The 22,599-nt window shown below is 49.6% G+C and overlaps 1 protein-coding gene and 1 long non-coding RNA gene across 6 annotated transcripts; one reads left to right on the top strand and one right to left on the bottom strand.

Annotated features, from left to right (window-relative positions):
- Positions 1-284: 284 nt before the first annotated feature.
- Positions 285-13,512, bottom strand: HSPB8 (heat shock protein family B (small) member 8). The gene is made up of 3 exons (XM_025933485.2): positions 13,146-13,512; positions 6,949-7,012; positions 285-1,297 (listed from the first exon to the last, which is right to left on the bottom strand). The coding sequence occupies exons 1-3, from the start codon at positions 13,510-13,512 to the stop codon at positions 1,138-1,140; spliced, it is 591 nt and encodes a 196-aa protein (XP_025789270.1). The 3' UTR covers positions 285-1,137.
- On the top strand, positions 9,851-21,593 carry LOC147575329 (uncharacterized). 5 transcript variants are annotated; one of them, XR_015242273.1, is made up of 4 exons: positions 9,855-10,545; positions 11,505-14,581; positions 15,016-16,398; positions 16,944-21,593. It is a non-coding gene; the product is annotated as an uncharacterized LOC147575329 (long non-coding RNA). The 5 variants fall into 5 exon arrangements; XR_015242272.1 differs by having other exon boundaries at positions 9,851-10,545; positions 15,019-21,593; XR_015242269.1 differs by having other exon boundaries at positions 9,851-10,545; positions 15,016-21,593.
- Positions 21,594-22,599: the final 1,006 nt, after the last annotated feature.

The raw sequence follows: 22,599 nt of genomic DNA, 5'->3' as shown, positions 1-22,599 counted from the left end.
GATGACTGGAGCTGCTGCAGCCATCTTGCAAACATGAGGACAGATCTTGTAGACCTGTCAGAGATGGCAGAGGAAGAAGATCTCTGGGCTCTTGGTGGCATAAGAACTGAAAAAATAGCTCTGAAATCACTCACCCCTAGACTTCTTACAAAGTTAGACACAGATGTTTATGTCATTTAAACCACTCCTCGTTGAGTATCACTGCTTGCAGCCGCAAGCATTCCTAATATTGGGTATCTAAGTGGCATAGCATTTAGTTTGTCATCAAAAGAAGCACACAAAGCTAAGAACATCAGCTCCTTTTTTTTTATTATTATTATTATTTACTGTTAATTCCCCCCTAAACAACAGCACAATTCAAATAACAATGACACACACATCTCACTCATATACACAATACCACTAGCCTGCCTGCCAGTCTGTCTGGCCTTTGCTTGGTTCCTGGTGGAGCTGTTTGGAGACAGCCCCCTCTGTAAAAATCCCAAATTGGACATAGGAGGCACGATAAAGGGGAGACTCTAGCCAGAGAATACATCGGTTTCCAGAGTCCTCAGGGAGTGCCAACTTGGGAACATGCTATAAATGCCTGGGTGAAGAGCAGAAGGCACTGTTTTCATGTGGCTGTTGGATAAATCCCATATGGGGATGTAAGACCTATCTATACCCCTTTGTAGACCAGGGCTGCAGAAACACAGTGGGGTGAGCCAGTGGGCTCCATCAACCAAACCATGGAGCAGGCATGGAAACCAGGAGCCCAGAATAGGAATCTGGGTGACAGGGAGGTCCCCAGAGAAAAGCAACCTTTTGCATTAGCTGCAAGGTAAGATACAGTGTGAAATGTCATGTCCCCTTCTATCTGTTCTGCAGCTATAGAATGTGCAACATTTTCATCATGATAGAAAAGGTAAAGAAACAATCTCCCAGCATTTTGGCCTAATGCAATTGAGCAGGACCCTGCCAATTGTACCGTCCTGTGGAAAAACCTACTACTACGCTATCCAGGGAGTCCGTGGTCAGTCCACCCCCACCCCTAACATTTTAGTCACTAAATCTATGAATTCAGCTAAAGTAATGTACTCTGGAATACAGAGAAGCCCTGCAGTTGGGGAGGGATAAAGATGGGCCAAGACTGGGGTCTCAGGAACAGGTGACTTCCTGGCTGTCTTGGGGAAGCTCGTTGTTGAAACTGCTCTCTCCAAATGGTGAGTAAGGGGGGACCTGGGGGGCTTCGATGATCAGCAGGCCCTCTGGGGAAAGCGAGGCAAAAACTGTCACAGGATCCACCTCTGCAGGAAGCCTAGGAGAAAGAAGCACAAGATACTATTCATGTATTATTGTTAATATAGCTTAAACATTCTTTTTTTTCACTTGAAAGAAAAGTTTTCTTAACTTTATTTATTTTGAGAGAGAGAGAGTGAGAGACAGCGTGAGCAGGGGAGGGGCCGAGGGGGAGAGAGAATCCCAAGCAGGTTCCGCACTGTCAGCTCAGAGCCCCACGTGGGGCTCAAACTCACGAACCATGAGATCATGACCTAAGTTGAAACCAAGAGTCGGACGCTTAACCGACTGAGCCACCCAGATGCCCCAAAAGAAAATGTTTCTGATATGAATTTGGGCTCTTAGGGCATACAACGCTGGGTTTGAATCCTGGCTCTGCCCTTTTCTAGCTGTATGATCTTGGGAAGGTCACTCAATTGCTCTGAGTTAATTTCCTCATCTGCAAAGGGAGATAGTAATATTAAAATTGTATAGTATTTGAAGTGAGACAGAGTCTGAACATGCTTTGCAAATGGTAAAGTGGTGTTCGAACAGTAACTTAAAAGGTCCCTGGGGCCCAGATATTTGATCCTTGGTTGAGGTCTCTCTACTCACACTGGACCGGCTGCTGGCAGAAATGGCCACCACTCCCCTCCCTTTGTAGAACATAGGTAAGGTGTCACAGCAGGCAACACATTTTCATCTGCCATGTGCCTGCTGAGAACGCGTTATTGGTGAATTACTGATGGAACAGGATGGTCGCACAGTAAGCTACTCTGTGATGCTTAGAATGAGCCTTGAGGGGCGCCTGGGTGGCTCAGTTGGTTAAGCGTCTGACTCTTGATCTCAGCTCAGGTCATGATCTCACAGTTTGTAAGTTCAAGCCACGCATTGGGCTCTGTGCTGATAGTGGGAAGCCTACTGGGGATTCTGTCTTTTCTTCTCTCTGCCCCTCACCTGCTTGTGCTCTCTCTCTCTCTCTGTCTCAAAGTAAATAAATAAACTTAAAAAAAAAAAAAAAAGAATGAGCCTTGATTTGGGTCACATCTGAAGTAGCTCTTGGCAGGTCATAATTGCTTTGTTCTCAAAACACATTTATAGGCATTACCTGGCTAGAACTGTATAATGATCCTCCAATGGCTAATAGGTAGGAATTAATATGCCTGTTGCATAAAACATTTAACAGAGACTCGGGGAGATCAAGTGACATGTTCAGTGAGTGAGAACATCAAAGACAGGATTTCTGAATCCAACTCTGGTTCCAGTTCTGAAGCTACATATTATAATTCTTTGGATCGTTTTGGGTAAATGAGGCAATCTTGAGACATGGTTCCTTCATCAAACTACTGGTATTGTGAGAACATGTTCATGGCCTCACTGGGATGCCATTATAAATAAAGATGATGGAAACTATGACCTTCACCTGCATATCATCTCATTTAGTTGTTAACAATAATCCCACCAGGCAAGTTCCCTCACTGTCCCGATTTACAGACAAGGAAATTGAGGACAGAGACGTGAAGCGATTTGCCCGAGGTCACGCTGCTGGTAAGAAGCATATGGAAATGGAATTGGAATCTTGGTCTCCAAACCCATGATGCTCTGCTCTACTGCATCCTCTGGCACCAGACTTTTGAGAAAAGGATTATGGTAGGGAAGCTAGGAGGGTCAATCAGCATAGATCTTTCCATTGGTCCGGGAAGACTCTGCCTGTTATAAACGCAGGGGTTTTGATGACAGAACCAAGAAATGAGGCAGATCCATTCCTGGCCAGGGCAGGATCCTTCCTGAAGGGGCTGGGGAGTTTTCTCTGTGAGTAGCAACATGTAGCCACATGAGTGGAATCTACCCAGGAGACTCCTGCCAAATTAGAGCCATGGAGATTAACAAGGGGCCTTCTGGGAAGGATGGAAAAAAAAGAGGGAACTTGGGCAGGCACCAAGTCAAACTTGAAGCACAGACAAGGCCAAAAGTCTGGACCTCCCTCCCACTGCTGGGGATGGGCCGACTCCGTTTATTTACATGCTAACCCGTAGCATACCTGGTGCAATGGGGCAGGGCAGCCATGGTCCAGAGCATGGCCCTTGCAGGCAGGCAGATCTGAGTTTGAATTCTGACTCTTGCTGACTGTGTGACCTTGGACTGGTGATCTAGCCTCTCTGAACCTACATCCTTATATGAAAAGTGGGTTAACAGTTCCTGTCTGGGAGAATTACATGGGATAATGAAAGCAAAGGGCTTAGCCCAGTGCCTGGCATACCCTAAGTGCTCAATAAATGTTAGCCTCTACATTGTTACTATGGTCACTGACCATTTAAATGGGAACCTGGATGGCTGTGAATATTTTAGCACACATTGTGGTATCACCAAACTAAAAAATGTCTGAGCCTAAAAGAATCTTCTTGATTGTTCAGGACAGTGCTCTCATATTACATATGGGGAAACTGAGACCCAGAGATAAAAATAGACTTGTTCAAGGTCTCTCACCAGGTGACCTATATGTTGAACCACCATGGTGGGAAAATTATTCTTCTTCCATTCTCTCTCAATCCTTCCATTTGCATCCAAATGAACATCTCAGCTAAGTGTTACCATGATCTTTAAAGCTGTTAGCCTCTATCCCTTGCTATTGTCGCTTTTTAACAGAGACAGAGCTGATCTAAAGCTTAAACCCTTAAGCAGGTAATGCTATCTAGTTGGAACTTATCCACATTTTTCTTTCATTGGGTTTGTTTTATGACTGTCTTCTTCAGTGAACATATTAGTAGTAGTACTTTAACTTTCTCAAAAGCAACCTGATCAAAAAGGAAAGAAGTCTTAAGCAACTAATAATATGGGAATGTAAACACATAAAGCAGGGAGTAGTTGAAGATGGTCTTCAAATGACTGCAATCCAGTTTCCCCTACCCAGGCAGGAAGGTCATAGGCTTTGAAGGTGGGGAGATCTGTGTTTGAATCCCAGACCTGGCTCATCACTAGCTGTGTGACCTTTGTGGAATTCCAACATCCCTCTGAACATCAGTTTTCTCATCCGCAAGATGGACTTAATAACACTGGCTCCACAGGATTCTTTTACAGGTGAAATAATATTACACCTATACCCCTCTTATGGCTCTTGACACATTACAGGTGTCAGTAAATAGCAAAACAGATACCTGGGAAGATGGAGAGCAGGGACCTAAAGTTTGCTTTGACTTTGAGCATCCTCCATCAATGACTTCCTGCGTCCCCTGCTTCCTGTCCTTACATTCAAATTGGCTATGGAAAGATCCCATCTACAGTCTTGCCCTTGCCCTGCTCCCAACCCACAAGATCTCTCCTGCACCCCCTCATCCAATCAACATGACGCCTTTCACACGGGGATGGATGTGTTGGGATGAATTTCCTAGTCATGGCTAAGGCAAACAGCTGTAGCATCCTGCCTGGGTGGAAAACTCCAAGGATCTCATTCTGGCTGAAGGAACTTCCCCCTGTTCTCTGATGACCAGAGTTTTTCCGGGGAGAGTCAATGGAGCCTCCTGAGAGTGGGCCAGGGCCATCTCTGGTGTCTAGAGCCTGGGCAGAGCCAGGGGGTCCCGGGAGGTCCCAGCTGCTCTCATGTGACTCCAGCCTTGCAGAGTTTTAAAAAATACTATTAGTCCTCACAGACTGAACACTGAGTCTTTACCCTGTGCTGAATGTTTGACACACATGTTCTCATTCCCCATCACAACTTGGTCCAGAGGAAACACGGGGACAGAAGCTCAGAGCAGTTCAGCTGGTTGTTCTAAGTTACCCACTTTCTTTATCATGGAGCCAGGTCTCCCTATACCCAGAGGTGAGCTTCAAAATATTTAGCAACTGGCACAGCTGGACAATGACCAGACAGAATGGATGGATACATGGCATAGGGATGGAGGGGGGTCCTGGGGACCCCCTGTTGTTGGCATGTGGGGAGGCTCAGAGGATCCCAGGGACAGGGTCAGGAAGGCCAGGTTGGTAGGGAGGGCACTTGTGGGGCTCAAGACAATGGCTAGCCCAATATTATAACAAGAAGCTCAGCTCGGCTGCTGGACCCCAGCCGAATAGCAGCCTGTGCCTTGAGAAACTTTAAACATTTCTATTGGTCAAATCACCCCAGCAAGCTGTTTCCCGGAGGCATCAGAGATGGGGAAATCCACGTTTTTAAAAGATGATTAACCCGCTGACTTCTTTCCAGCTCAATCCCTTCCACGGAGTTGCCCTGTTGGTGACTCCATCCTGAGACCTTATTTGAGTCTCTTCAAAGAAACATCAGCTCCCTTGCACTTGTCCCCCCTTCTTTTCCCCCCTCTCCCTCTCAGCAGCGTGTGATCTGGCCTCTGTGCCAGGAAGAGGTGTGGGTCTTGGGGATGGCAGGCGAGCCAGCGAGTGTAAAGAGAAACAGTTAGCTGTTTGCCTTACTGGGAAGCGTCCATGGGCTTCTAAGAACTCAGAGGTGCCGGGCGGGTCAGGAATGGGCACACGGCAGGAGAGACAGGACTGCAGAATCCCAAAGCTGAAGGAAGCCTCAGAATTCAGCTGGTGCAATCTCTCCAGACCAGGACATTTTGGCCAAGGCCGAGGGTGGAGTTGAGACTCCATAACCACACCAATGATAGTAATAATAGCCTGCCACTTATGAGGACCAGCTGGGTGCTGGTGGCTGTGCTCTGATCTCCTTTCATTTTCAGTCGGCGGATTCCGGAATCAAGATTCATCCCCATCCCTTTTACAGGTGAAGAAAGGGCATCCTTTGCTCCGGGGCACGAGCACTGAACCGAGTTCAGGGATCGGTTTGGGGCTAAATTCTAACCGTAAGGACCTTAGGTAGTCCCTTACACCTCTGGGAATTTAGTTTCCCCGACAAACAAGGAGGGTAAAGTCTCTTCTGCCCGCTCCAAAGATTAAAGGCATTGACTGGGACAGGGCTTTGGAGCCAGAGTGCACGCAGTGGACAACTGCTGAGTACAGGGAAGAGGTGTTTACCAGCAGCACCCGGCTGTCGTCTCCCTCCCTACAGGCATCGCCCTTAGGGCCCTGGTGTGGCCTCGATTCACTGGCCCTGCCTGGTGGTCTTCTGGCCGTTCCCATGATTCCCCCGGCTCAGCCCTTCCCACAGCCCTCAGCAAAACCCACCCTTCACGTGTCCCAACCTCTCAGCCTCCAAACCCCTCCCAGGAGGAAACAGCAATGTCAGGACAAGTTCCGCCTTCATTCCTGTGGATACCGTAGGGAAGGCGCACGCTCTCCCGCGGTGGGACACTTAGAGCAGGCACCCTTCGAAAGAATCCACTGGGCACTCGGGCACCAAGGGAGGGTCTTTCTTGATGGTGGTGGAGATCCTCCCTCAAGCGTGCCACGGGGTGAGTGCCTCGATTTTCACGGAATCACAGACAAATCATTTTGCTTCTCTAATTCTCGGGCTCTTCATCCGTAAAGTGACATTGTTAACTTCCCGCCTCGCGGGGCACTGAGCCCAGGTGTGACGGCATGATCTACGTAACCTCTTCCGGGACCCTACGGCAGGTTTGCTGTGACACTTTCTCCCCTTTAGGTGTGAGGGTTCAATTCCCTCACTGGGGCTCGTCTGGAAAGAGAGATGCCCAAGACGGAGACGCTCCAGATCTTGGGTCCCAGGCCCTACCCACTCCTCCACCCTCACCCTGGAACCCATGCCGCCAGGGCACTTACTGGATCTTCTTCGTGAAGTTCTTGGAAACGATGCCACCTTCTTGCTGCTTCTCTTCATGTTTGCCTAGAAGAGAGCGGAATGCCACGCGTAAGCATCGATGTCCCGCAGACTTTGGTCAGGACTCAGACTTGGGTTCGAATCCTGCCCCTGCCCCTGCCTCGCCGTTTGACTTGGGGTCAGTCTAGAGACACCAGTTTTCTGAGCCTCTCTGGTCCCTCGTCTACTAAACGGACCCCCCTGAGCCGAGGCTGTCGTAAAGATGAACTAAGACGACGGACCAGACAGGAGGCCTAGACGGTGGTTTGTAGGCAATTACAAGTTAGATTTAGGAAATCACGGAAACTGAACCACATGTTGTATCTTTTAAGTCTTGCCTCTGGGCCCTTTCCCCTAACCAGCCAGTCGAACCCTGAAGCTAACATCCCAGGAGGGGTGGTAGAAAAGAAGTGGGGTCGCATGCTGAGCCCTAGTCTGCCACCCAGTTGACTTTACAACGCACAGAGTCTTTCCTAGCTCTGAAGGTGGGCTTCTTTCCCCCTTGGTTACTGATGTGGAAACTGAGGCCCAGTGATGGGTCCAAGGTCACCCAGCAGGTGTACGGCAGGCCTGAGCTCTGAACCAGCTCCCTCTGAGTCTACACCGAGGGCTGCGGGTCTGATGCCCCTCTGCCTGTTCCAGCCTGAAATTAGCTCTTTGAGCCACATTATCTCTACCTAAAACTGGACGAACTGCCTGGAAATAATGTTTCAATCTGCTAAAACAAACAAACAAACAAAACAGAAAAAACCCACCCAGACTCTCGAAAGAGGGCTTTCTTTAAGAAATGACACCTTAGACACCACAGATTTGAAATTCCACCTGCCCCACCTTCTAGAGGGTAGCAGGGGTGGGGCTGTTTTCTTACCTGAGGAAGAGAAAAGATAAGAAGGTTTGGGCCCAAACTGGCTATCACCTTCAATTTACATAGCAACTTCTGAGCCTATTGACTGCTCCTTACTCCTTTTTTATTAATTTTTTTAATGGGGAGAGTCTCTAACTTCTCTTTAAACAAACCGGATTAGGGCAGGGAGGAGTCTTTCAGCTCCTATCTTTATTTGTTCCTCATCTGTGGGGCCACATTCCCAGGCCAAGAACCCTCATTTCCATGGGGACACCCTTCTGAGAAGCTGTGGAATCCAGAGTGTAAATCACCTCGTGGGATTTTTTTTTTTTTTTTTTTTGGCAGCCCCAGTCTTAAAAAAACTGACGATTTATAGGCGATTAGGTTATCAATTGCTTTTTCATTATTCCTAATTTCTTTATTACTGACTTTGCTCTGACTGTAAGATAATACATGTGTATGCTAGAAAATGTAGAAAGTGCCGAAATAAATGATCAAAACTACCTGTCCTCCCATCACTGCGACAAGACCACATTTTTTGTATACGCTCCAGACTTTTCTTTCTATGGACATAAGTGTTATATAGGACAGATACATATCGCAGATTTTAGGAAATGGGGTCATATTGCGCGTTATGCTCAAAACTGTTATCTCTTGCCAACACATTATAATCATTTCTCCACGTCTTGCCAAACATTCTTCGGCAACGTGATTTCTTTAACGGCTGCGCAGCGTTCCGCTGTAGGGATCCTTAAGTTCATTTAGCCAATCCCTGGCTTTTTGGGCAGTGAGACGGTATCTGACCTTAGAGAGAACCTCACGGCCACCACACATTCTCACAGCTGGATCTCTGCATCTGGCCTGATGACATCTTTAGGATAAATTCTAAGTTCTAGAATTTCTGAGACTTGCTCTGTATTGCCAGATTGCCCTTAGGAAAGGTTGCATCAATTTATTCTCTCACGGGCTGGGTGGAAAGGGGTCCACTGTCTGGTTACCCAGAACATGCTATGCTTTGAACGCGCTGCCCCCGGGAGAGTTGATTTGGGCCCGCCAAATCCGTGAGTGCCAACTGTCCAGCCCTAACCGGGCCTGTGGCCCAGGAGCACTGTCTGTTCTCTGACACCCTCCCCCCCCCCCCGCCCAGAGCCTGGGCCTCCAGAGAGGCCTGCTTCCCCTGGGGACAGGCCAGTGCCTCTGACTCAGCCCTTTTGCACCACTGGTGTCCTGGGAATAATAAGCAATAACAAACTCTTATACAGCGCTTTCTTGGTGTGAGCCACTGTCCCAGCCCCTTACTAATAGCGACTCCTTTAATTTTCATGGCAACCTTAGAAAGCAGGGACTCTCATTATTACCATTTTGTGGATGGGGAACGGAAGTTCAGAGAGGTTAAGTGATATGCCCAAGGTCACCCAGCTTGGAGTGCTGGGGCAAAGGTATTTGGGTTTTGGATTTCAGTCTCTGCTCTAACACTTTCTAGCCCATCTCTACTCTTCTCTGAGCCTCAGTTTATTCTTCTCTAAAATGGGGGTGACAATAGCTTCCTAATTTGGGGGTTGCTGTGAGCAGTAAATGAAAATGAGTCACAGGACTGCTTTGTAAGTGGTAAAAATATTGTGTGAAGGCGAAGGCTTGTGGCTTCTTTTGATGTTTGGAGAAAGGACTACTCCTGAAAGGCTAAGCTTCCCTGTCCAGGCCCTGAAAATAGGGTATTGGGGGTGGGGAGGGGAGGATCTCTGAGCAGGGGCAGCTCCAAGATTTCCATAAAGAGGAGCCTGGTTGAAAGTGGATGCTGCTACCAGAGGCTCATCTTGAAGCTTAATTTGCATATTATTTGAATATCTATTTATTGGGGCAGCTTAAGGATTATGAGTGATTTTTAATTTCTTATTTTGCTTTCCTAGCTATGTTTTCTACCGTGGAAATATTTTATTTTCGTAAACAGAAAAAAGTAATTATGATTCTTTTTAAAAAAAAGAACTCATCTGGAGGCAGGGCAAGCCAGAGGCCCCTCACAGCTGCTATTTTTTCAACATGCCTCAGAGAAGTGTAGGGGCCAAGAAGCAGGGATCAGCACTTCGGGGAAAGCCATTGGCCCAGCTAAAGAAAGAAGGTGCTGTTTCCAGGGGAGGCAGAGGCCCTGGGATTAAGGAGAGGGGGTAGGAATAAGGCCTCTGGGTTTTCCAGTTTCTTCTTGGCCAGGGCTGGGCCCAGTGGCCCATGAAGAGAACATTTCTTGGCTGCGGGCTGCAGGGTGCGAGTTGGGGTGTATAAGCATCATGGAAAGCATCTAGTCTAGCATTTTCCAGACACTTGCCTGGAACTATACACTCATATATGGTCAGATAAGACAGGGCTGTCTCCAGAGAGCCATAAACTACATTGATGTAGCAAATCAAAGCTCTGATAAGTCCTGCAGTAAGGAGACCTGTTTATAACTTTGTTTTCTCTGGCACCTTTTAAAAATCTGTACCGCCTTCCTTCCATTTCTCAGGTGCCTCATGATATCTTAAAATGTACTGTTTGGCAAATACTGATTTAGTTCAACTCCTCCTAAGACCTAAGGCCAACAGTAAAACTGAAGCCCAAGACGTGGGAGGATTTGCCCAAGGCCGCACAATCAGAAGAAAATGCAGCCATCCTGACTCGGAACTGTCTCAGCAGGCCTGGCTTTGAATTTCAGGCGTTGCCATGGAGGACCAGGGGATCTCAGGTGAGTTACTCTCTCTGAGCCTCAATTTCCTCCTTGTAAAGTGGGTGTCACAAACCTACCTATATTTCCTTGCAAGTCCACATGAGGAACCTGGGAGCCAACATTTGTAGGCATTTAGCACAGTGCCTACACCGAGTGCTTGAAGAATAGGTCTGTCATTATGAGATATAAGATAAAAGATTGGAGCTGATTTTAAATGGAACCCTGATATCAATCTGATTTCACATCCATTTTATGAGAGTCTCTATATGTACTTTCAGGGGATTTGGATTCTGTCAAGCTGAGGGTGCTAAGTACATACCTATGAGGCATTTTACAACCTAAAAAGGCTTTGTCTGTCTTATTGAAGCACCCAACCTCCCCATTTTACAAATATGGAAACTGAGGCTCCATGATTCACTCAAAGCCTCATTCAGTGCCACTGCATTAGTAAGGTGCTTAGCTGAGATCTCAGCCTGGAGCTGCCAGAACCCACCTGTTAAGAAGCATCTAGAAGGGCACCTGGGTGGCTCAGTCAGTTAAGCATCTGACTTGAGCTCAGCTCATGATCTCACGGTTCGTGAGTTCGAGCCCTGCATCGGGCTCTGTGCTGACGGCTCACAGCCTAGAGCCTGTTTCAGATTCTGTGTCTCCCTCTCTCTCTGCCCCTCCCCCTCCCACACTCTGTCTCTCTCAAAAATAAATAAACATTAAAAAAAATTTTTTTTTTAAAGAAGCACGTAGAAAGGAAGAGAATGGGGGAGATATACTTCAGGGGTCTCCTGGAGGGGCCAGAGGGCACGGGGACACCTCCAACCAAGGGTGGAAGACTCTGGAATCCGAATGAAAACCAGAGACGGGAGAGGTGGTGATAATCATCGTTTACAGAGTGCCAGGCAGACACTATTATTAGCTCCATTTTACAGACTCTCTGCATTTATTATCATATATTGTCAGCTCACATTTAATCTTCTCTACAGATCTGCAGGAGAGATATTATCATGATCCCCATTCTGTAGATAAGACAACTGAGGCTCAGAACAGTGAGAAGACTTTCTGAGCAGTCTTCCATCGGGCAGTGTCGGGATTTGAACCCAGGTCTCAAAGAACATCTACGATCTATGGTGTATTGGGGCCTTGCTCTGTGCCCAGCATTTTAATAACAGCAGCATCACAGCAATAACAATACTGAACCCTTGTCCGCACTTGACCCCCGTCGGCTCATTTAGCACCAGAACCCCGATTTCCAGATAAGGAAACACAGCACGGGAAAGATAAACATTCTGTGCATCCTGCTGGTTAGTGTGGCACAGCCACTTTCAGAACTCAGGCCTGGCCACCAGCCAACTCGGAACGCCCTGGCTGAACCCCTCCATCCGCACATGGCCCCAGCGTGTCTCCTGGCCCACCACCCCCGGCAGAGCCTCTGATGTTTACAATTCCGCCCTGGGAGGCTTTGAAAACTCCCCCTACACGCCGCCTGCCCCGCCAGGGCTTGTATCTGCCCAGCCTGCCTCGCAATGGCTTTTATTGATTCTCTGGCCTGCCAGCCTGTGCCGGGAACACACTCTTTTTAATGGAGCGTTAATTGGGAGGGAAGAGAGAGAAAGCTGTTCCCCTGCCCAGCAGGGACTGAGTCTCCTGTCTCCTCCTCCTTTCTCCCAGGCTGGGATGTGGCGGCAAGGACCCCAGGCCTGGCGTCCTGGGCAGGCCTAGACTCTTCCTGCTGCTGACTCATGGCGTGACCTCGGACAAGTTCCGCTTGGGCCTCAGCCTCCTCAGCTGTGAAATGGGAGCAGACAGCCCCGCTTCTCAGGGCCGGAGTGAGGATTACTTGGAAGAAGGAATCTAAGAGTCTTAGTCCAGTTTTTGGTACTTAGTAGGTGCTCAATAAATCATCAAATCTCTTCTGGCCTCCCAATTCCCAAGACAGCCTGAGTTTGAATCTGGGCGGCCTTGGACAAGTTACTTTCAGCTTTCTGTGCCTCAGTTTCCTCATCTGTGAAAAGAGGAGACAGACAGGCCCCACCTCCTCTGGTTGCCTTCACTGAGATGCTACAGGTAAAGGGCGGAGTGCGGTGCCTAGCGGAAAGTAAATGCTCAATCAAGGTCCCAATTAGTATCCTCATAGTGACTGTCAGGCCTCAGCGCCCTTATCTGGAACAAGGGGCCCCATTCCTCTTGAAACCTGCGCTGATCATTAGCTCTATCGTGGCACAGCACTTAACACACTCTTCTAGACTGTGCTGTGACACTGTGCCCCACCTCGTCCTTGTCTTTGTATTTCTTCTCTATCTGTTTGACTTACCCTTTCTATTAATTTTTTTTTTCTGTCAAAACCTGTGACGTGGTTTCTACTTCCCTGACTGTGCTCTGACTGCTAGATACAGCCCTCAAAGGCCCCAGCCACTGGGTCAGGTTGAGGTGTCTCCTGGAAGCCAGGGAGAGCACAGCCTTTCCACAAAGATAACTTCTGTGGCCTGCATTCCTGAGCCCTGAAGTCACCTGTGTCACGCTGTCACAGCTCACCCTCTAAGGGAACAAACATTCTCTTGGCCGTTCCCGGGGCTGAGGCCTACACCCTTCTCCCGGGTTCTCTCTCACTCCTGCCCCTCACTCACCAGACACCTCCACGTATCCGTCCTTGGTCTTCACCATCAGCTCCTCTGGCTTAAAGCTGTGCACGTTAACACACACTTTCCAGGGCTCCCCAGGGAAGGGTGGGGGGCTCCTGCCCTGCGCAGGTACCCCGAACCTGGCTGCAGCCGTGGGCCCCCGAGGCACCATGCCTGACCTCAGGGTTCCAGGCCATGCTGGGGAGAATCGAGGCAGGGCCCAGTTGTGCCAAGAGGCAGTCAAGTCGTCCGGGAAGGGGTCCATGCCAAAGTCATCATCCAGCAGGCGCGAGGGCAGGGATGAGTCTCGGAAGGGGTCTCTGCGCAGGCGGCTTGGGAGGTGGCAGGAGAAGGGCATCTGACCGTCAGCCATGGCTGCTGAGCTGGAGGGGAAACGGAGGCTCAGAGAGACGGAGCCACCTGCCCAAGGTCACACGGCAAGGTGATGCGGGTGGGTTGGCCCTCAAGCTTATTTTTCTGCTTCAGAAAATGCCGAACCATCCACTGCCAAGGACAGAGGGTGTGCACCCGGCTGGGATCCCAGCCCCCAAAGACACTCCAAAGGCTACCACCGGCTGGTCCAGCAGAATTCCAGAGGGCCCCTCTCCGCTCTGCCTCACCAGAGATCCGCCGGTCACTGTCCTCCCAGACTGTCCAGGCTCTCAGCCAGAGCCACTGAGATGTCTAGAGGAGAGTCAGGAGCTTAATAAACCCAGGGACGCCGGCCTAGAAACTTCTCCTTGCTTCTTCAGGGCTGAGAGCCTTCTATTTATTGCTGCTTGGGGCTGGAGGCGGGTTTTTCGAGCGCCTCCTGTCACAGGAGTATTCGGAGGTGATGAACCAGCCCCTGAGAATCCGCTGAGGGAACAGCTGGGCTCCCAGGGGTAGGGGAGGGGCCGAGTTCAGCCAGCCAGTGGACACTCTCCTCCCGGCTGGGCTCAGCTCCGCCCCCTCTCCCAGGGCTCGCTCCGGAGCCGCCTCCCCACTCTCAGTGCAAAGGCCGGCTATTAATAACCCTCTGCCTGCTGAGGGCTCAGGTCACCCTCGGTAATACCTTCCCCAGAGCCTGCTGCCTCCTGCAGAAGGAGGGGAGAGGGCTGGGAGCCCAGTGCATTTGAAGGCAGGTGGCTTTGGGCCGCAATGCCCACTCACAACCCGGCGTGGACACTTGCCTTCAGTGTCCTCTGAGAGCAGTAACATTATTCCCCAGCCACCTGTGAGCTGTCAGTTTTCCCAGCTGTAAAATGGACCCCATAGTAGCCACTGCATGGATGTGTCATGAGGAACACATGAGGTAACCATCCTTAAACATTTAGCAGACTGACACTTTCGCATATTCAGTTTGGAGTTCTCCATCATATGATGCTTGCTGTCTGCTGGGTCCCGTTCTAAGTGCTTTCCAAATATTAGACCGGCTTCAATGGCACCACCAATCCCGGGAGGTAAGGGGAGTGCCACTGTCCCCATTTTACAGATGAGGAAACTATCACAGGAAGTGCTAACCAATGGTAGCCCTGCATGACTGTTAATAATGATGATTATCAGAAGGTGCTGTACCCGGGCAGGCGGTCTGGTCTGACACAGGGAGCCCACAGAGGACCTGTTCTAGACTTCCCTGTCCCTCCCACATAGCTTGGAGAATGAATTTGTAAACCGTCCTTCTACCTAACAGCCCCTTGAGCTTGGGTTCTAACTTTGATCTGTCCCCAACAACAGGTGGGCAGTTGGGCGTGCCGTTCTCCCCCACCTCTCTCCCTCCCCCGTGGGCTTCAGGGTCTCAGCCCTGCCTTCCTCCTGGGGTGGGGTGGGGTGGGGTGGGGTGGGGGTGTTAAGGAATTCAATGAGTCATTGGTTGAGAAATCGTTTTGATGTTCAGCAGTGCCTGCATGAGGCCGTTTGCTAAAAATAATTCTATGGAGAGCAACAGTTACCATCATTTTTGGCCTCCTCTTATGCTTCTGTGGCGAGCACGTGCCAACCCTTTGAACCGTCACAACATCGGGGATGTTATCACCACCCCCATTTTGCAGGTATGCACACAGCTGCCAGGTGACAGGGCTTGGGGGGGGGGGGCGGCCAGGGTCTGTGCTGAGCTGACTGGTAGAGACCCCACCCTCCTTCCCCCACTAGCAGAGAGAGGAAGGCTGATGTGCCCCCGCTCCCCCATCCCGAGTGACTGGGTCCCCACTTGACTCTGGTGAGATCATCAGGCTAGAAGCTTGAGGCTGACGTCATGGCTGGGCACAGAAGCCTCAGCGCACCTATAATTACAGCAGGGGCGAGGCTGGTTGGCTGGCTCTGAAGCCAGAACGGGGAGAATCACTGTGTGACCCAGAGAAGAAAGCCGGTGCTGCCTGGGACCTGGGCCGGGGCCAGGGTGAGGTTTCTGGGTGGGTGGCTTGGTCCCCAGCCGTTTGTGTGTGGATTTGAGCGGGTGGAGCGCTTAGTGTGTTTATGTGTTTATTTATGGGTGAGTCTGCTGATGGGTGTGTTCTAGAAGACCCTCCTACTCCTTCCTCTCTAGGCCTCCTTCCCACAACCCCACAGAGCCTTCATCCACCTTCTCATTTCAAGGATGCTGCCAGCAGGAGAGGAGGGAGGGTGTGCAGCTAGAAAACAGAAATAGCAAACATTAGCATTTATCCAGCACTTTCCACGCTCCAGGTTCTGTTCTAAGCACTTAAAATTTATGTATATTAACACAGGCGATCCCCCTATAGCCCTATAAGGAAAGGACTTTTATCATCCCCATTTTATTGCTGAGAGAACCAAGTCTCAGTGAGATTGCACGACTCACCCTTGTCTGCACACCCAGTTAAGTGGCAGAGCTGGGATTCGAACCTAGGCAGTTTGGCTCTTGACCCCTCTGCTGTACTACGGTTTATAATCACCGTCACGGCTTACATTTAGCTGAGCACCGACTGTGTACCAGACCATGTGCCCAACACTTTATTCATGACCTCAGTGGACCCTCATGGCTCAGAGAGGTGAAGCCCCTTGCCGAAGGCCACACAGTGGGACTTGGGAACCCCTGGTCTTGTCCAGTGATCCTCCCACATGCCTGTTGTATGTGCTCCCTCCCCCAGCCCCCGCCCCCAGATTCTCACTACGTTTCTGGGTCAGGCCAGCCTTCCGTTTTGGGAAGCTGAGGGAGGCAGCTGCTCATCCTGCTGACCTAGCCTCCTGGAGAGGAGTCAGTAAGCCCTACAGGCTGTCATCAGCCAGAGGAAAACATGGGGCCAGGACCAGGAGAAGCCAGGTAGGGGAGGGGGCCCCCAGGCTGGCTCTCTCTGGGAAGGAAAGACCCTGTGGAGTGTGTGTGTGTGTGTGTGTGCGCACGTGTGTGAGTATTGGGGCAGGGGTTGGGGGCAATATTCGACCCCGGGTCCCAGAACAAGTGTTTTCTTGGCTACTTTCCTCTTAGAGCTTTCACATGGGAAGGACTGCAGTTAATTCTCAAACAGCCCAGGGGGAGGGTGACATCACCCTGCAGTCCGGAAACAGGGGCCCAGGAAGGAGCAGTAGCTGCCTCAAGTCACACGGGAAGTGCCAGGACGCAGACACAATTCTGTGCTCCTCCTGTGCTGCCTTTCCATGGCAGCAAGACTCCACGTTCCGTGCTCCCCTAGGTATTTCCAGCCGCCCCCCCCCCCCGACACCGTCCCACCCAGCCTCACCACCCCTGAGCCCTAACTCTACGGAGGGCTGGGTCTGTAGGGCCTGCAGGGGGGGGGCCCTGTGGCTCCCTCAAAGGCCTGGCTTTCTGGATGTCATTTTTGCTTAGTGTTTTCTCTACAATTATAGGGGTCTGGAGCTCTTGTTCCAGGCGTGGGCGCAGATCCTGGTGCCCTGCCGCATTCAGGCTCCAGATGGAGAAAGACCCACGTCAGAGTTCCCTCCGTTGGACACCCTAGGAGCCCAGCACATCTGCAGCAAATAGGAGAGGTGTATGCTCGTGTCTTTTTCCATTCCCTTTCTCAGACCCCCGATGGAATTTCCAGCACGTTCGGCTCCACGGGGGCAGGACCCTCAGGTGTCTTGCTCGCAGCAGCATCCCCGGTGCCTGGAAGGGTGCCTGGTGCATTGTCAGAGCTCGGCAGGTCTTGCCAAGCAGGTGATGTCCCGTTAGCGACCCAGTGTCACAATTGCCTGGCTCACATGTGGCAGACCCTGTACGCAGTAACAGCATTAGAATAGGGCTAAAATTTCCAGAGTGCCTAGAAGGTGCCAGCACCCAGTGGAATGCTTTCCAAGCATGCTATTTATTTATTCCTCACCACAGCCCCCCTCCCAGAAGTTCATACCATCATCATCTCCATCTGACAGATGAGGACACTGAGGTTCAACACGGGAGGGAACTTGTCCAAGGCCACCAGCTTGTGGGTTCTAAACCCAGCCGTGTCTGAACTTCAAGCCCCGTGCTCTTTCCTTGGCCAAATGCCCGGGCAAACACAAGATGATTAATAAATGAAATAAATAAACAACCCACGTGGTCCCTCCCTACCCAAGTCAGTGCCCTCATAATCCTACACAGCTAATGCTTATTTATTCAGCTCTAGCTTCCTGTTACTATTATGTCCAAAATTCTTTCCAGAATGTTCTGAATAACAGTAATTCACGATAGCCACGCTTTCTGTTTTGTGGAGGAAAGTTTTATTAATTATATGGGAAAGGGAATATATGGAATTAAATAATTCGAGTAAACATAAAGAGGGGGAGAGTATAGAGAAGAACAGAGAAGGGTTAACACATCAAATCAGGTACTCGCAACATCCAACCTCTGGCTGGGGGAGCTCCTCGGTGAACAGCCCCCTCTAGAGTCCTGACTGAGGGTCCTGGGCAGAATGTCCTCCCCTTGGGTGAGGCTTCCAACTAACTATTCCCGCCAGGGCAATATATACACTACCCATGTGTGATCTCTGGTTAGTCATGAAGTTTGCCTAAGTGCAGTCCTGAGCAAGCTGGGTTTTTTCTCTGTGTCTCTTATCCTATCTCACAATCTTAGGAGCCTGGGTCTGTGCACGTTTCTCTTCCCGCCCTGATCCATTCCAGGGGACCAGCCTGGTCTGGCTCAAGAAGGTGAGGCAAGTTAATCCCCCTTGGCGTCAGGAACAGAAGGGCCAATTCTGATCCCGAGGCCAGATACGGAGCACAAGCCAACTAAGCCCCCCATGACGGTGTATGTGTGGCTCTGGGCAGAAATGCATGACAAGTCTCACGAACACGCTCTATACAGAACACAGGGATCGCTTCCTCTGACCACCTCTGCAAGTAATAATAATAATAATACTTATTTAACATTTTGTAATAGTTGTCTTTTGCATAAACTGATTTATTTAATCCTCATCCAAATTGCTTTAAGATAGGTATTATTATCCCTGTTCACAGACGACATTATTGAGGCACCAATATTGAGGCACAGAGAGGTTAAATTACTCGCACCAGCTCACACAGCTACAAAGTAGCAGAGCTGATACTCAAATCCAGACAGTCTGGCTCCAGAGTCTGTGCTCCGCACCACCACGTGAGCCTGTGGATAACAGCTCCCCAAACAACAAAATAGTAATGATCTCCACCATTGCTGGAGAACTCTTACGTGCCAAGCTCCACTAAAGACCCTACCTTACCTCTGTCATTCCTTATGACAACCCTATGAGATAGTAGTATATTGTTAACTGTTTTCTGTTGAAACTAAAGGCACAGAGGCAGATGTGTGCTGATTGCTAAGCCTCTATGCTTCGCTGTCCAGTGGGCTATGCTATGTGGTCCCCACTGAATGGCCAGAGCAAGCGCTGTCCAAACCCATAAGGGACCCGAAAGACCACAGTTCACCAGCCCACCTCTCCCTCCACCTTCTCGTTGGGCCTCCTTCTCTGGAAACTTCTTTGGGCCCTTCCAGACGTTCTCGGTAGAACAAGTGACACCAGGAACTCACTGATATTTGGAAGCCTGGTGGCTGCCTGGGACAAGCCATCACTGTGTCAACCAGAGAGATCCTTATGTGTTACCAGTGTGAAAGCTTCTCGGAGCCAAGGGCTCAGTGGACTCAATGGGAGCTCCTCTTAGCTGCATATGTCCCTGGGAGAAGGGAGTCAGGGGTCAGCTGTGGGAGGAGAGGCTTCACGCAACCCCCTCTCCACCCATCTTCAAAGAGGGACATCCCTAGCCAAGGGCTCTCAGGGGCCCTCTATTTATTCCTGGGCCTTTATCAGGGCTTTTGAAGTCCCCTTTCACAGCCCGAATAGTCATTCTGCAGCCGGGGAAATAGTATCTCAACTAACCAGGCTTTTTGTTTTTTGTTTTTTGTTTTTTTTTAAGAAGTAACAGTGTTGGTACTTACTGCTTAAGAAAGATAGTGAAGCCTGGGAGGTAGGAACCTGAACAGACCCAGATCGGGCTGCTCTGGGCCAGTGGCCTAGCCTCTCTGAAACTCTGCCTTGTCATCTGTAAAAGGGGGATGTCAGAAGTACCTACCTATCTCACTGGATAATTGGCATGGATCATGAGGGGGGAAATGGTTGGGGAGGTGGCCATGGGCCAGATGATGTAGAGCCTTCTGGACCCCATTTAAGAGTTAGGCTTTGTCCTGAGCATTTTGAGGACCCATTGAACTATTTGGAGAAGGAGAGTGGTATGATGAGTTCTAGGAAAATCACCTGCTACTTGTGGAGAGGGCACTGGGGGACAAAACTCCAGGGAGACCAGAGAAGAGGCTGTTGTAGGGTCCTGGGAACATGGTGGCTTGGGCTGAGTTGTTAGCTGAGGAGAGATAAAGGGTGGACACAATCCATGATGTATTAAAGAAGCAGAAACATTTTGGCTGAGGGATTGGACTGGAGGAGAGGAGAGGGCACATCAGACTCCCCGTCTGGTTGTAAGACGCGGGCAACTGCGAGTTGGTGATGGCGATCGTTGACCATGTGTGGAGGAGCAGACACAGGGGAGCGGGGAGACTCCATTCATTCATTTACTCATGTGTTGATTCATCACATATTTACTAAGTTCTTACGTGCAAAGCACTAGACTAGGGGCTAGACATGAGACACAAGTCTGTGTTCTCACGCCTATTGATAAGCAAATCATCAGTCAACAGTTAAAACAATTTTAGATGCTACAAAAGTTTCATGAAGCAAATTGAGGCTCCTGGCTACCTTTCTGATCTGATTCCCTGCTGTCATCCACCCCTTGCTCACTGTGCTGGAATCTTGGTGGCCTTCTTTCTGTCCTTTGGACAGAAGAGCCACACATATTCCTGTCTGAGGACTTCCCTCATGCCGTTCCCACTGCCTATGACACTGTTCCCCCAGATTTCCTCAGGACTGGTCTCTCACTTCATTTGTGTCTCTACTTAAATTTCACCTACTCAGAGAAACCTTCTCCAACCATTTGATCTGAAGTCACGTTCTCTTACATCAGCTGGTTTTTCTTCCTAGCGCCGGCTGCGAACTGAGTTATATTTTAGGCCTCGATTGTTGTCTGCCCCTTCCATTAGAACCTAAGCTCCATGGGGGCCGAGGGTAGGGACTGTGGTCTGATTGTTTAGGGCTGTGTCATGGGCACCTAGAACAGTACCCAGCACGTAGTTGGGATTCAGTAAAATTCAGGGCACGTGATAGGAAGCAACACACTTCCTGATGCCATTGTGGTTGGTAAGAGCCATGTAACTAGTTGTGGCCAATGAGTGGTGAGCAGAGGTGATACCTGTCACTGTCAGTTCCAAGCATGTGAGTAACCCATGGGAGACCTCCGCTCCATGACGGGAGGACCCTTGGTTGATTTCCTTCTGCACTATGGTCACCAACATCTCTGATGGGTAGGGTGTCCCTGCTGGTCCACAATGGACATGGCGGACAGATGAACCTTTGTTCCCTTAAGACTGAAATTTTGGATTTGTTTGTTTGCTCCATCATGATGCAGACAATTCTGATGGATCGACCTCCAAATTCTGTGTTTTTGTGGTTGTTGGTATTGCTTCAAAAGAACTTCCTCAATGTGAATATCATTCTAATAAACCAGTCTATCTGCTTCTCTGCCAAGAGCCTTTGCTGGGAAAGTGGTACCTATTCCTCTCAGTTTGAGACCTTTAGGTAGAGGGCCATTGGAGGCACAAATGCAGAGGGGTGGCTCTGAGATCCTTCGAGGGAGGGAGAGCTAGAGAGCCTGTGATCTTGAGGCCCCCTTTTCCATCTCTGAGGTCAGAGCAGGGGCTGGTTTGACCAGTTGGTGACATGACACCAGGCAACTGCTTTGGAAAGTTTGTTTTGTGTTGTTTTTAGGTCTGGGAATGACAGCTCCTAGGAGGGTTTGGCCTGAAAGGGTTCTCACGGTTTGTGCTGGGAGGGGAGGAAGGTTGGAGGAGATGAGGAGGACGTATAGAGAAGGACGAGGATAAACAAGATACCTCCTTCTGAGCACTCTCTTAGCCTCACCCTGAGTATGAATTAAGATTCATTTTAGCTGTGAAAAACAGAGGCTCAAAATAACCGTGGCCGAAAGAGAAGAGAAATTTATTTCTTCTTAATAAAGCTCAGAGACATTCTGTCTTGTTACTGACATGCTACCCCTGTTCTGCAAAGCCCTCAGAGACTGGGAATCTTCCGTCTTCTTGCTCTGTTTATATGGGCTCACTTCCCAAAGCCACCTCATGGACCAGGGAGCCACTTGAGTTCCAGACATCACGTCTACATTCCAGCCAGCAGGAAGAAAAAAGGGGTGAAGAAGAAGGGGAGAAGCATATAACAATTTCTTTTATTGAAATGTGAGGAAATTCTGCCTGTATCTCATTGGCCCAAATTAGTCACGTGGCTATACCAGCTGCAAGGAACATGGGGAAATGCAGTCTTTATTCTGGGTGGCTATGAAGCTCGTTAAAACAGGGGTTTTACTACCGTGGATAAAAGGTAAGTGACTGCTGGGCGGCAACTAGAAACCGCCATACCCACGAGAGTAACGACAGATTTTGCTGAAGCATCCTAAAGGCTTCAAGTTGGGCTCCTCTGGAAAATAGTGGGGAATATGTGCTTCTCTGCACCTAAATGCTGGTATTTTCATACATTAAAAGTTTGCCCGTGATTTCAAAGGATTCACAGATTCTCTGAAGCCCAAGCATGGGAGGTCATGGAGCCTTAAGCTAGAAATGGGCTTCAAAGTGAAGGAAAAAAACAAACTGTGTGTGCGTGTGTGTGTACCTGTTCCAACCCCTTTCCATTTGGCAACATGAATATATTCGATGTGATTGGTGTTGTTTATTTGGGGTTTAGATTTGAGAGCAGATTGTCAAAGGGACCCAGTGTTACACCTTGAGAAAGCATTTGACTAGTTTCACTGGCAATGGGTCAAAAAAAGACCCAAAGAAAAACCGCTGTGAGTCATCTCATCACTGGTGGGCCATGATATAGGATGCGTTAGAGCCAGGATTCAGAGGCAGTGGAAACCCTGTGGCTGTGCGAGGAAACGCCTG

This window comes from Puma concolor, chromosome D3, assembly GCF_028749965.1.
Source record: "Puma concolor isolate L17-30 chromosome D3, mPumCon1.1.hap2, whole genome shotgun sequence".
In the NCBI taxonomy this organism is placed as follows: Eukaryota; Metazoa; Chordata; class Mammalia; order Carnivora; family Felidae; genus Puma; species Puma concolor.
This window is presented reverse-complemented; position numbering and strand designations above follow the sequence as displayed.